Here is a 12699-nt window from a genome sequence, read left to right as displayed (position 1 = left end):
CAGGTCTTCCAATTTCATGTCCATGTGCTTTTACTGCTTAATTATCAATATATCTGTTGAATTGAACTATGAATTATTCTTACTAAAAATTGTCTTAAGATATTTTTGTGTTTCTTACCTAAATTAAAAATTATTATTATAGATATAAGCCTTCCAAAGTCAGCAGCCATCTGTTATACAGCAGCACTATTGAAGACAAGGACTGTTTCAGATAAGTAAGTAGTTATGAAAACTACAAGTTTAGAAAGACTGCTAAAATCAACATTATGTTTTTCATTCACTGACTTTAAAAATGCTTTTTTCCCCCGACTTCCTGTTGAATAACCCTTAACTTACGGGGCTTTGAAGATTCTTACTATCTGTAACAGTGGAAACTGCAAGGTTTTTAGAGCTAAATAAACTTGGGTGCAAATTAAAAGTCTACAACATACCAGCTGTGGAACTTTGGTCAGGTTAATTACCTTGAGTTTCTTCCTCATCTATAAAATAAGAATAATACTATAGGGTGGTTGTGTGAAGATTATGTGTGTTAAATGCTGAAAGCATTGCTAGACAAAGTATATTCAGTACATAGTAGCTGTGATAGTAATGATAAGGTTGTATGGTAGGGAAATAGGTTTCATGTTATCTGTTCTAAGATTATAATTCTGAATTGTTGTGATTTCCTTGTATTTTTGGCTGCCATTAATGAATTTCTCTTTGTTCCACAGGTAAGATACTCAGAAACCAACCAAATGGCAAATGTTTTCTTTCACTTTAGATTACTATGCCTTAATGTGAATTAGAATGAAATGTTCACAGACTTTTTCCTCTCAGTGAATATTTGCTAAGAATATAATACTTCTATTTTCATGAGATTTTCTAGATGTCCTTGTATAGCATTTCTTATTTCATTACTTTGCCCAAAGTGTGACTTTAATGGACTTCTAAAGGCTTTCTTCACTTTGAGGATTTCTATCTCTTATGCTGCCTTCTTTTATATGTTGAACCAAAGTAGAGCAGCTATTTGACTTTGACTTTTGCTGTCACCAGAAACCTCTGATTCAGGGGCTAGATTACCTTAATTAATTAATTAAAATATTTATCTATTTAAATATTTATTTCTTCATTTTGTTCTTTTCTTATAGATTCTCTCCAGAAACAGCCTCCAGAAGAGGGTTAAGCACAGCAGAAATTAATGCTGTGGAAGCAATTCATAGAGCTGTGGAATTTAATCCTCATGTTCCAAAAGTAAGAAATTTTATGATGAAAATACTACTTTTATTTAAGTTAATCAGATTCATAACAGTGTATAGACCAAATTTTGGGTCTCCATAATTTGAGGCAGAATTGTTTTAGTCCACTATGTTTTGATGTTTGCCTTAAAGGGGATGTTAAAAAGTATTTAGAAAGGTAGATAGGACCAGTATTTCACTATAGGCTTTATAATCGCTGTCAGAATAAAATTTGAGGTATGTTCAGTTAGCTGTTCCTTTTACTATAGTTACAGAGAAGAAATAAAATGACTTGACCCTATGAAAGATGATTCATATTTCAGGTCATTAAATCAGATTTCCTGTTACTTTAAAAGCTTCTTATATCTAGGCAGATGCCTGGGTTTTAAATGAGGCCTAGATAGACAAAGATTGAAGACAGATTAAAATAATCAGTGTTAGGAAACAGATGTGGAAGTTTCCGGTAAACTGCTGAATTGATGTTTATTTAGTCCCAGACAAAACTGTACTCATCTCATTTGTCTTTATTTTGTATACCTTGCAAACATACGGATTATTGGTTAATCTATGTGTGTTATCACCTAAGGTGAAATTTTGGGTTTTAAAAACAATGTTCCAAATTAGAAAGTATAGTGTATTCAAGAATATGATTTTATTTAAAAATGTAATTGTAGATTTCAGTATAATGTGTTAGTGGAATTTGGAAATTAGCAAATATTAAAGGATTAACCTCTAAAAGATAATCTCTAAGAAATATGAGTTGTAAGTCTGTTTAGAGTAAATAAAGACAGAGTCAAGAATATTACTGAAATCTAAGAATGAAAGTCAACAATATTTATGCCGTTCTCTCATTAAGTGAAACTGGTTCCATAAATTCAAATAAAAATTTTAGTATAAATTGTAATACATAAAAAGCAAAGTATAAAAAAACAGAATGTGCATCTTAATGATTTATTATAAAGCAAATAAGTGGGAACTACCACTGAGGTCAAGAAACAACATTGTCATTCCCCAGAAACCCACCTGCCCTTTTCCAATTACAGCTTCTTCCCTCCTGCCTAAAGGCAACAACTGTTCTTTTTTCTTTATTTTAACTTTTTATCGTGTGTTGAGGTTCAATTCATATCAGTCGCTCAGTTGTGTCCGACTCTTTGCGACCCTATGGACTGCAGCAAACCAGGCCTCCCTGTCCATCGCCAGCTCCTGGAACTTACTCAAACTCATGTCCATTGAGTCAGTGATACCATCCGACTGTCTTGTCCTCTGTCGTCCCCTTCTCCTCCCGCCTTCAGTTTTTCCCAGCATCAGGGTCTTTTCTGATGAGTCAGTTCTTCACATCAAGTGGCCAGAGTATTAGAGTTTCAGCTTCAGCATCAGCCCTTCCAATGAATATTCAGGACTGATTTCCCTTAGGATGGACTGGTTGGATCGCCTTGCAGTCCAAGGGACTCTCAAGAGTCTTCTCCAACACCACAGTTCAAAAGTATCAATTCTTTGGCACTTAGCTTTCTTTATAGTGCAACTCTCACATCCATACCTGACCACTGGAAAAACCATAGCTTTGACCAGATGGACCCTTGTTGGTAAAGTAATGTCTCTGCTTTTTAATATGCTGTCTAGGTTGGTCATAGCTTTTCTTCCAAGGAGTAAGTATCTTTTAATTTCATGGCTGCAGTTACCATCTGCAGTGATTTTGGAGCCCCCCAAAATTAAGGCTGTCACTGTTTCCACTGTTTTCCCATCTGTTTGCCATGAAGTGAGTTATTGAGGTATAGCCAGTCAACAATGTTGTGACAGTTTTAGGTGAACAGCGAGGGAACTCAGCCATGCATATACATGTATCCACTCTCCGCTATTCTCCCTCTCTGTCTTTATTTACTCTCATCTAGGCTGCCACATAACATTGAGTAGAGTTCCATGTGCTATGATAGTAGGTCCTTGTTGGTTATCCATTTTAAATGTAACAGAGTGTCCATGTCCATCCCAGACTCCCTAACCATCCCTTCCTTCCATTCCTCCTACTGCAACCACAAGTTCATTCTCTTAAGTCTGTGAATCTCTCTCCGTTTCGTAAGTAAGTTTATCTGTAGCATTCCTTTTTAGATTACTCACATAAGGGATGTCATACGATATTTCTCCTCTATCTGACTTGCTTCACTCAGTATGATGATTTCTAGGTCCATCCATGTTGCTGCAAATGGCATGATTTTATTGTTTTTAATGGCTGGGTAATATTCTATTATATATGTGTACCACATCTTTTTTATCCATTCCTTTGTCAATGGACATGTAGGTTGCTTCCTTGTCTTGGCTATAGTAAACAGTGCTGTGGTGAATATTGGTGGTGAATATATGTGGTAAATATGTATCCTATCAGATCATATTTTTCTTCATATACACCCAGGAGTGGATTGCAGGATCATATGATAGCTCTATTTTTAGTTTTTTAAGGAACCTCCATACTGTTCTCTGTAGCGCCTATACCAGTTTGTTGCTGTTCAGTCAGTCACATCCGACTGTTTGTGACTCCATGGACTGCAGCATGCCAGGCCTCCTTGTCCTTCACCATCTCCTGGAACTTGCTCAAACTCATGTCCATTGAATCGCTGATACCATCCAGCCATCTCATCCTCTGTCGTCCCCTCCTCCTCCTGCCTTCAATCTTTCCTGGCATCAGAGTCTTTTCCAATGAGTCAGCTCTTTGCATCAGGTGGCCAAAGTTTTGAAGTTTCAGCTTCAGTGTCAGTCCTTCTAATGTACTCAGTATTCAGGATTGATTTCCTTTAGGTTTGACTGGTTTGATCTCCTTGCAGTCTAAGGGACTCTCAAGAGTCTTCTCCAACATCTCAGTTCAAAGGCATCAAAATGTACCAATTTACATTCCCACTAATAGTGTACAGGGGTGACCAACATCCTGACATTATGTTCACTTCCTTCTTTTCTTATATTTTTGATCAATACTTTTCCTTTATTGCTGGCTTTATAAACCAAATTAAGTAGTGAAAGTGAGAGAAGAAAGTGAAGTCACTCAGGCATGTCCGACTCTTTGCGACCCCATAGACTGTAGCCTACCATCGACTGTAGCCTACAGGCTTCTCCATCCATGGGATTTTCCAGGCAAGAATACTGGAAGTGGGTTGCCATTTCCTTCTCCAGGGGATCTTCCCGACCCAGGGATCAAACCCAGGTCTTTCTACCAGGGAACCCCAAGTTAAGGAGTGGTCCCTGTTAACATTCTCAGGAATAATTTATGTAAAAATTAGAATTATTTCTGCCTTCAGTGATTGGTAGAATTTGCTGATAAAGCCATCTGATTCTGTATTTTTGTTAGAAGGATTTCCTTTACAAATTTCATATTAATTACAAATTCAGTTACTTAACCATTCCATAGCTATTCACATTTTTAATTTTTTCTTATGTTAGTTTTTGGTAAGATATATTTTTCTAGGAATTTATTTCGTGCAAAATTTTTAAATTTACTGGCATAAAGATTTCATAAAATCCTTTTATTACCTTGTTAATATGTGCAGGATCAGTTCTAACATCCAGTTTTTAATTCATAGCACTGGTTACTCGCCCCCCACCTCCCCCCACCCCCACATTGGATTCCTCAGGGATTTGTCACTTTTATTAGTCTTTGCAAAGAACCAAGCTCTGGCTCTGCTGATCTTCTCTACTATTTGTTTTCTGGTCCATCTATTTCTGCCCTTTATGGTCTTCTTTCAACTTTGTTTGGCCCCATCTTATTTTTTTCTATTTCATGTATCTTATTTAAGGTACTTAACTCGTTAATTTTTAGTCTTTCTTCTAATATATCCATTTAAGTCTCTTAACCTCTAATATTAATACAATTTTAACTGTATAGTATAGCATTACTTTTTATATAATTTATTTCAAAATATTTTCTAATTTCCTCTATGACTTCCTCTTTGATTAGAGGTATATTTATTCCATTTAGAGATGTATTTAACTTCCAGACATATGAAGATTCTCTTCTTATGAATGATTTCTGGCATAATTGCATTTTGGCCAGAAAACATACTCTGTGTGATTTCACCCCTTTAAAACATTTTTTGATTCTTGAATTTCTGTTTATTTTTCACATTTCTTACATTATTTGTAGTTTTTAATTCTCTGCCAAAATTTTTAATGTAATCTACTGTCTCTTTGAAAATAATTTAAAGTAGTTATCTTGAATTCTTTCTCTGATAATCCTGATATGTAGAACCTCTCTGTATCTGTTTTTATTATCTGCTTTTTTTCTGCTGCATCATATTCATATTGCCTTTTCTCTTATGCCTCATTTTCTTTGACTATGTGCCAGATATTTTATTTGAAAATTTGTAGAAATAGCGTAAAACTTCAGGTAATATTATATTTCTTCAGAGAGAATTTTCTTTGCCCTTAGATGCCTGGAAGAATCACTGGCAGGTCATGATCACCGAAGTTCATTTTCAGGGACTGATATTTTATGGTCTACCTGGATGACTAAACTGACTTCAGTCATGAAATGTTTAGTTTGTTTCTGGTTCATTCTTACTCCTAAGATGTAGCCTTCAGAGCCCTAGTCTAATCCTGAGGGTTTTGCCAGGGCCCTCACTCTTGACAGGCCTTGAACTGCGAATTTTGTTCCTTTAGTCTTATGAAACTGATAAAAAAGGCTGAATAGCCTCCTAAGCATCTTTTCCAGAATTGTCAAATGTCCATATAGTAAAAGAAGCCCTAAGTGTGGCTTATATCTTGATTTCTGCCTTCGCTTGACTGTGGCCTCATAATTCTTTACCTTTTGTTAATTCTCTAATGTATTTAATTCAATTTTTTAAAATCAACAGCTTTTCTAGTTATCTGGTAGATTTTATCTGAGTTACCCAGTGTTCCATTACTGGAAACAGAGGTCTAAAAATACTTTTCTATGAAGTGCTCTGCTCTCTCGTGCTGCAGAGTGGTTAAGAATGGCTTATAATTTCTATACATCTGTGCCAACAGTTATTGTCTGTCTTTTGACTATAGTTGCCCTAGTAGGTATGAAATGGCATCTCATTGTGATTTTAATGTGCATTTCCTTAATGACTAATGACGTTGAACATCTTTTAATGTGCTTATTGGCTGTTTGTTTTTGAAAATTTTTAAAAATAATCTTTCTTGGAATATAACTGATTTACAATGTTGCGTTACTTTCAGTCGTACAGCAAAGTGAATCAGTTATACATATATTCACTCTTTTTTAGATTATTTTCCCATACAAGCCATTACAGAACATTGAGTAGAGTACCCCATTCTATACAGTAGGCCCTTATCAGTTACTTATTTTATATATAGTAGTGTACATGTCTCATCCCAATCTCCGAATTTATCCCTCCTCCCTGTTTCCCAGTAACAATCAATTTGTTTTCCACATCTGTGACTATTTCTGTTTTACAAATAAGCTCATCTGTATCATTTCTTTTTCAATTTTACATATAAGTCATATTATATGACATTTGTCCTTCTCAGTCTGACTTACTTCACTTAGTATGACATGTTGCTGCAAATGGCATTATTTCATTCTTTTTAATGGCTAAATAGTATTCCATTGTGTATGTGTACCACATATTCTTTATCTAGTCATATGTCAATGAACATGTAGGTTGATTTCATGTCTTAGCTATTGTAACTAGTACTGCAGTGAACATTGGGATGCATGTATCTTTTCTAATTTTGGTTTTCTCCAGATATATGCCCAAGAATGGGATTGTATATCTTCTTTGGGTAAATATTCAAATCCTTTGTGCATTTTTAAACTCATTTATAAAAAGTGTTCTTTAACATTTTTCTGCCATCGACATTCTTGATCAACATGATCCAAAACCATTGTGAATCTCCATAGTTGAGAAATACCAGTGTAACATAATTTTACCCATGAAATGAAATCATGAGATTGGTCATGAACCTTGCTGAGATGTGGATACCGAAGAGGCAGCTAGGGTTATTCCTTTGGTAAGTTACTTATGTGTAAACAAGCCTCAGAGCACATGATTCAGATTGTGCCTTAACAAAATTATAGCTTTATACATCATGGCTATTTAGAGATACCACAGATGATTGAAACCTTAAATATTAAATACCCAGATATCAGTGGTTTACTGTAGATGTGGTAGTTCTTAGTATGACACTTTACACATCAGTTAGAATAGTATTGTCTAATTTAGGATGTAGCAATAGTTTGCTGCAATATTTCATTGAGAGTTTTTATTAGCATACTACCACCAAATTCCTCTAAATTTTATTAATGTTAGATTTAAATTTGAAATAGTTGCCTTAAAAAGCCCAGAAATATATCCATATATTTTTTATCATTTTATTTTTGAGAAAAGCACCAGTGCAGTTCGGTGGGGAAAAGGAAATGCTTTTCAACAAATGGTGATGGAACATCTGGATGTCTGAATGGGGAAAAAAATCATGAAATATTCTCATAGCATGCATAATTTGAGATGGATCATTTACCTAAGTGTAAAGCTGGAAGAAGCATAAGCTGGAATCAAGATTGCAGAGAGAAATATCAATAACCTCAGATATGCAGATGACACCACCCTTATGGCAGAAAGTGAAGAGGAGCTAAAAAGACTCTTGATGAAAGTGAAAGAGGAGAGTGAAAAAGTTGGCTTAAAGCTCAACATTCAGAAAACAAAGATCATGGTATCTTGTCCCATCACTTCATGGGAAATAGATGGGGGAAACAGTGGAAACAGTGTCAGACTTTATTTTGGGGGGCTCCAAAATCACTGCAGATGGTGATTGCAGCCATGAAATTAAAAGACACTTACTCCTTGGAAGGAAAGTTATGACCAACCTAGAGAGCATATTGAAAATCAGAGAAATTACTTTGCCAACAAAGGTCCATCTAGTCAAGGCTATGGTTTTCCCAGTAGTCATGTATGGATGTGAGAGTTGGACTGTGAAGAAAGCTGAGTGGTGAAGAATTGATGCTTTTGAACTGTGGTGTTGGAGAAGACTCTTGAGAGTCCCTTAGACTGCAAGGAGGTCCAACCAGTCCATCCTAAAGGAGATCAGTCCTGGGTGTTCTTTGGAAGGAGTGATGCTAAAGCTGAAACTCCAATCCTTTGGCCACCTCATGCGAAGAGTTGACTCATTGGAAAAGACTGATGCTGGGAGAGATTGGGGGAAGGAGGAGAAGGGGATGACAGTCGAGGATGAGATGGCTGGATGGCATCACCGACTCGATGGACATGAGTTTGAGTGAACTCTGGGAGTTGGTGATGGACAGGGAGGCCTGGCGTGCTGCGATTCATGGGGTTGCAAAGAGTCAGACACGACTGAGCAACTGAACCGAAAGCTAAAACTATACATTTAGAAGAAAACATCTAAGAATATCTTTGAAATTTTCAGGTAGACAAAAATTTCCTAGGACAGTATAGGCACTGAACTGTAAGAGAAAAAAAATTGTATATTGGCCTTTTCAAAACTTTATAATTCTCCTCACTGATGACAGTGTTAAAAATGAAAAGGCAGGGAATTCCCCAGTGGTCAAGTGGTTAGAACTCTGTGATTTCACTGCTGAGGGTACAAGTTCTATCCCTGGTCAGAGAACTAAGGTCCCATAAGTTGTGCATTGTGGCCAAAATAAATAAATAAAATCTTTACCATCATTCTTAAAATTTATTTATTTATTTATGTTTGGTTGCACTGGGTCTTTGTTGCTGTGTGCTTGCTTTCTCTAGTTGTGGTGCATGGGCTTCTCATTGTGATGGCTTCTCTTGTTGCAGAGCACAGGCTCTAGGCACACAAGCTTCAGTAGTTGCAACACACTGGCTCAGTGGTTGTGGCTTGGGGGCTCAGTAGTTGTGGCACATGGGCTTAGTTGCTCTGTGGCATGTGGAATCTTCCTGGACCAGAGAGTGAACACATGTCCCCTGCATTGGCAGGTAGATTCTTACCACTGTACCACCAGGGAAGTGCTTCACCATCATTTCTTTTTAAATGAAAATGCAAACTGCAAACAGGAAAAAAGTATCTCCAATTTGCTTATTTGCCAAAGGACTCATATTCAGAATATATAAATATAAAATGACAACTTTAATCAAAAGCCTTGAACAGATACTTCAGAAAAGAAGATATTGGAATGTCCAATAAACACCCAAAGAGGTGCTCACCATCTTTGGTTGTCAGGAAAATGCATTATAAAATTACAATAAGGTATTATTCCTATCAGAATGGCTATAATTAAAAATACTATAAAATATTGGCAAGAGTATGGAATATTTAGAACTCTAATACATTGCTGCCTTAATGTATAAAATGATACAACTACTTTGGCAATGTCTTATAAAATTAAACATATATCTCATCCTGTCACCCAGAAGTTTTACACCAAGGTATGTATCCAAGAGAATGAAAATTTATTTAGCAGTAAAAAGAAAAGAACAACTGATACAGCAAAACATGGATGAATCTTAAACATACAGTATTGTGCAAAGGACTATATACTGAATGATTCCGTTTATGTGCTGTTCAAGAAAAGGTAAAAGTGATCTATTGTGGTAGAAATTAGCGCAGTAGTTTGCCTCAGGTGGTCAGGGTAGAGGTATTAACTGTAAAGGAAACTTTCTGGGGTGATGGTGTTGCTTATCTGTGTTTTTTTAAAAGTCATTGAACTGCAAACTTAAAGCCTGTGCATTTTACTGTTTTTAAATTATACCTCAATAAAGAAAAAAAAAGATATGACTCAATGTGGAAAGCACTGTCAAAGTATCATGCCTCCTAATAAAATGAGATATTTGTGAAGTTCTTAAAGTTTGATCCCTGGGTTGGGAAGATCCTCTGGAGAAGGGAAGGGCAACCCACTCTAGTTTTCTTGCCTGGAGACTCCCACGGACAGAGGAGCCTGGTGAGCTATACAGTCTGTGGGGTCGCCAGGAGTCAGGGTCGCCAAGAGTTGGACACGACTGAGTGACTGATACTACTACTACTACTAACAATGTCTGAGTAAAACAGTATTGATTATTACAGCTATCGTTGCTTTATTATGCTCTGTTAACCATTTTCTCTTCCTGTTTAAGCTGTTCCAGTTTGTCCTCTTTCCTTTTGAATATTATTTTTATGAGATTTGGGGATTCCTTTGTTGAGAAGAGGTGAAGGTGAAGATAGTTAGGTGAGACAGGAGTTAACTAATTTGAATTACTCAATACCCTGAGGACAATTTATTTTGTCTTACAGAAGAAGCCCTTGAGAGAAGAGTGATATAGAACATTTAAAAACAAAACAATGACAAAAACTTGTTTAGTAAATCTTTATAAATTGAGTACATATTTAGGAATATGTAATCTGTAGCTTTTTAAAGTTATTATTTCTTATTTTATATTAAAACTGGCTTTGGCATTGTGTTGCTAAGAAAGTAGACCATGCCAGGTGGCCTTTGTAAGTATAAGGGGAATTTTAAAAATAATACATAAAAGGTAAAATCCATTCTGGCTGGTCAGAAATTGAAGCCTATAGGATGAGTCCCATCCATCAGAGAAGCTACTGGGTCTTTAGCAGCAGACTTACATTTCTTTGGCCATACTGCCTATATTATAGCAGCATGTGTAAAATAGGAGGGGAAGGGGCACTTGATTGAGATTCTGAGTGGCATAGCAGGAGTACAGAGAGAAAAGGGAAGTGGTATTAAAGACTGCGACCCGTTCCTAGAGCACAGTGAGCCTTTTGCTTTCCATTATATTATACTGTGGACAGGTTGGAAGGGATGAGATATCAAATGCTTATTTCTTGAGGTGTTGCTCCATAGGATGATGTGCTGTTTAGCCCCCATTCCCTCTATTTTTAATGTAAGATCACTTTCACTTTGCTCCTGAGGCTGTTAGGTAGTATCATGTTTTTTCAGTTTATTCAGATAGCAGTTGTTTTTACTTTCTATCTAGGGACTTTCTTAGTCTCTCTATAGTACATCTCCATGTGGAATCTTTGCATTCAGCCTGCCTGTCCAATCTCATAGAATGTGCACTGAGAAAACTAATTGCAGAGATAAATTGGTTCTTGATGTGCATGACTGATCAAGAGCAAAGTACCTTAATTTCAGATGCCTTCAGAGAGATTTTTCTTTAACCTCTGCTTTTAAGAGGAAGATTATAAAGCATTATCATTACTTCGGGTCAGAATTATATTGCTTTTGGTCAAAAGCTGTTGTAAGATTTGTAAAGTAATAGAAACAAAGTAATCTAGAGATAAATTATAAAGATCAAAGCAATTCAAAATTAAATTGAATTTGAGTGTAAGCATAGGTATAGAGTTATGAAAGAAACCATCAGGCCATACATCATTATGTCTTTTTAACTATAGCTCCCAAAGTAGCTTTAATTTTTATTATTTTTAGTGAAAAGCAAGAGACTTGTGTGGTTATTTGAGTATCTTGTCCATAGTTGAGTACTAGTTAAAATTGGCCCCAGCAATTTCTGATTTATTCCCGATATAATGAGAAGGTGATTTGGAGGTAATCTGGAAGGCCCTGTAGCACATACTAGATGTTAGCTTTGGTTTATGTCTTTGACTGTGTTTTATTTGCTGGTAATTTCCAAATGTCTTTCTTTTAACTCTGGCTTTCTTCCTTGTCTAAGAGACTTGCATTTCTATCTAGTTGTGGAAGATTTTACCTGGATATCTAATAGGTACCTCAGAGATTTCAATGTGTCTCAAAGTAGATTTAAAAATTTTTTTAGTTTTTTCTCCAACTTGCCTCTCCTTTCTATTTCTATATTTTGATTTATGGCTTTACTATTCTCTTCTCTAATTAACCTTTACTCTGTCCTTTCCAAATTACCCACTCATATCCTTCAAAATGTCTTTCAGATCTAGTCATATACTCCAACCCTACCGTCACTGCCTATTGTGCACCTTTACTGCTTGTTCTTTTAAAAAACTATTGTTATCAAAGTAATGAATTTTTTTTTTTTAATCCATACTCTGTAGAAGCTATAAAGCAAAATAATCCCCTGTTTTTCCTCTCTCAGTTCTACTTCTCTCACGTAACCACTGTTTCTGTCTGGTGTATTTGTTGCCAGACATTCTCTGCATTTTTAAAATTAACTTTTATTGGATTACAGCTGCTTTACAATGTTGTGTTAGTTTTTACTGAACAGCAAAATGAATCATCTATCTGCATATCCCCTCCTTTTGCTTGGTCTGTTAAAACAGATTCCTCAGTGGTCTCCATGCCATCCATCCCTCTCCACTCTGGCTATTGCCAGAGTTATCAATCTAAAGAGAAAACCTTACTCTGCTAAAGAGCTCTGCTTACTCTGTATTGCCTATAGGATAAGGACCAACCCCTTAGTATTGGGTGTATAGAAGCCCTTCATAGTCTGGACCCAGTACCTGTCTCCAGTCTCTCTCCTTGCCACTTCTGCTTTGTGGCTTACCTCTAGCACTACTATTCCCTGGATTAGTTAGGTCTCATTATGACTCCCTACCATTATATATATATGCTTAATCTCTT

The 12699-nt window shown here is 36.1% G+C and overlaps 1 protein-coding gene across 4 annotated transcripts in view; it reads left to right on the top strand.

Annotated features, from left to right (window-relative positions):
• The window catches only part of ST7L (suppression of tumorigenicity 7 like), a 70034-nt gene that overhangs the window by 33961 nt on the left and 23374 nt on the right, over positions 1-12699 (top strand). For all 4 annotated transcript variants that reach the window (XM_018045919.1, XM_005677880.3, XM_005677883.3 and 1 more), the window contains exons 10-11: positions 143-215; positions 1128-1230. In XM_018045919.1, the coding sequence (XP_017901408.1) occupies positions 143-215; positions 1128-1230 (176 nt within the window). The remainder of the gene's footprint in view (positions 1-142; positions 216-1127; positions 1231-12699) is intronic.

Source organism: Capra hircus, chromosome 3, assembly GCF_001704415.2.
Source record: "Capra hircus breed San Clemente chromosome 3, ASM170441v1, whole genome shotgun sequence".
NCBI classification, from domain to species: Eukaryota; Metazoa; Chordata; class Mammalia; order Artiodactyla; family Bovidae; genus Capra; species Capra hircus.
Note: the sequence above shows the minus strand (reverse complement) of the source record. Positions and strands in the feature narration are given on the sequence as shown.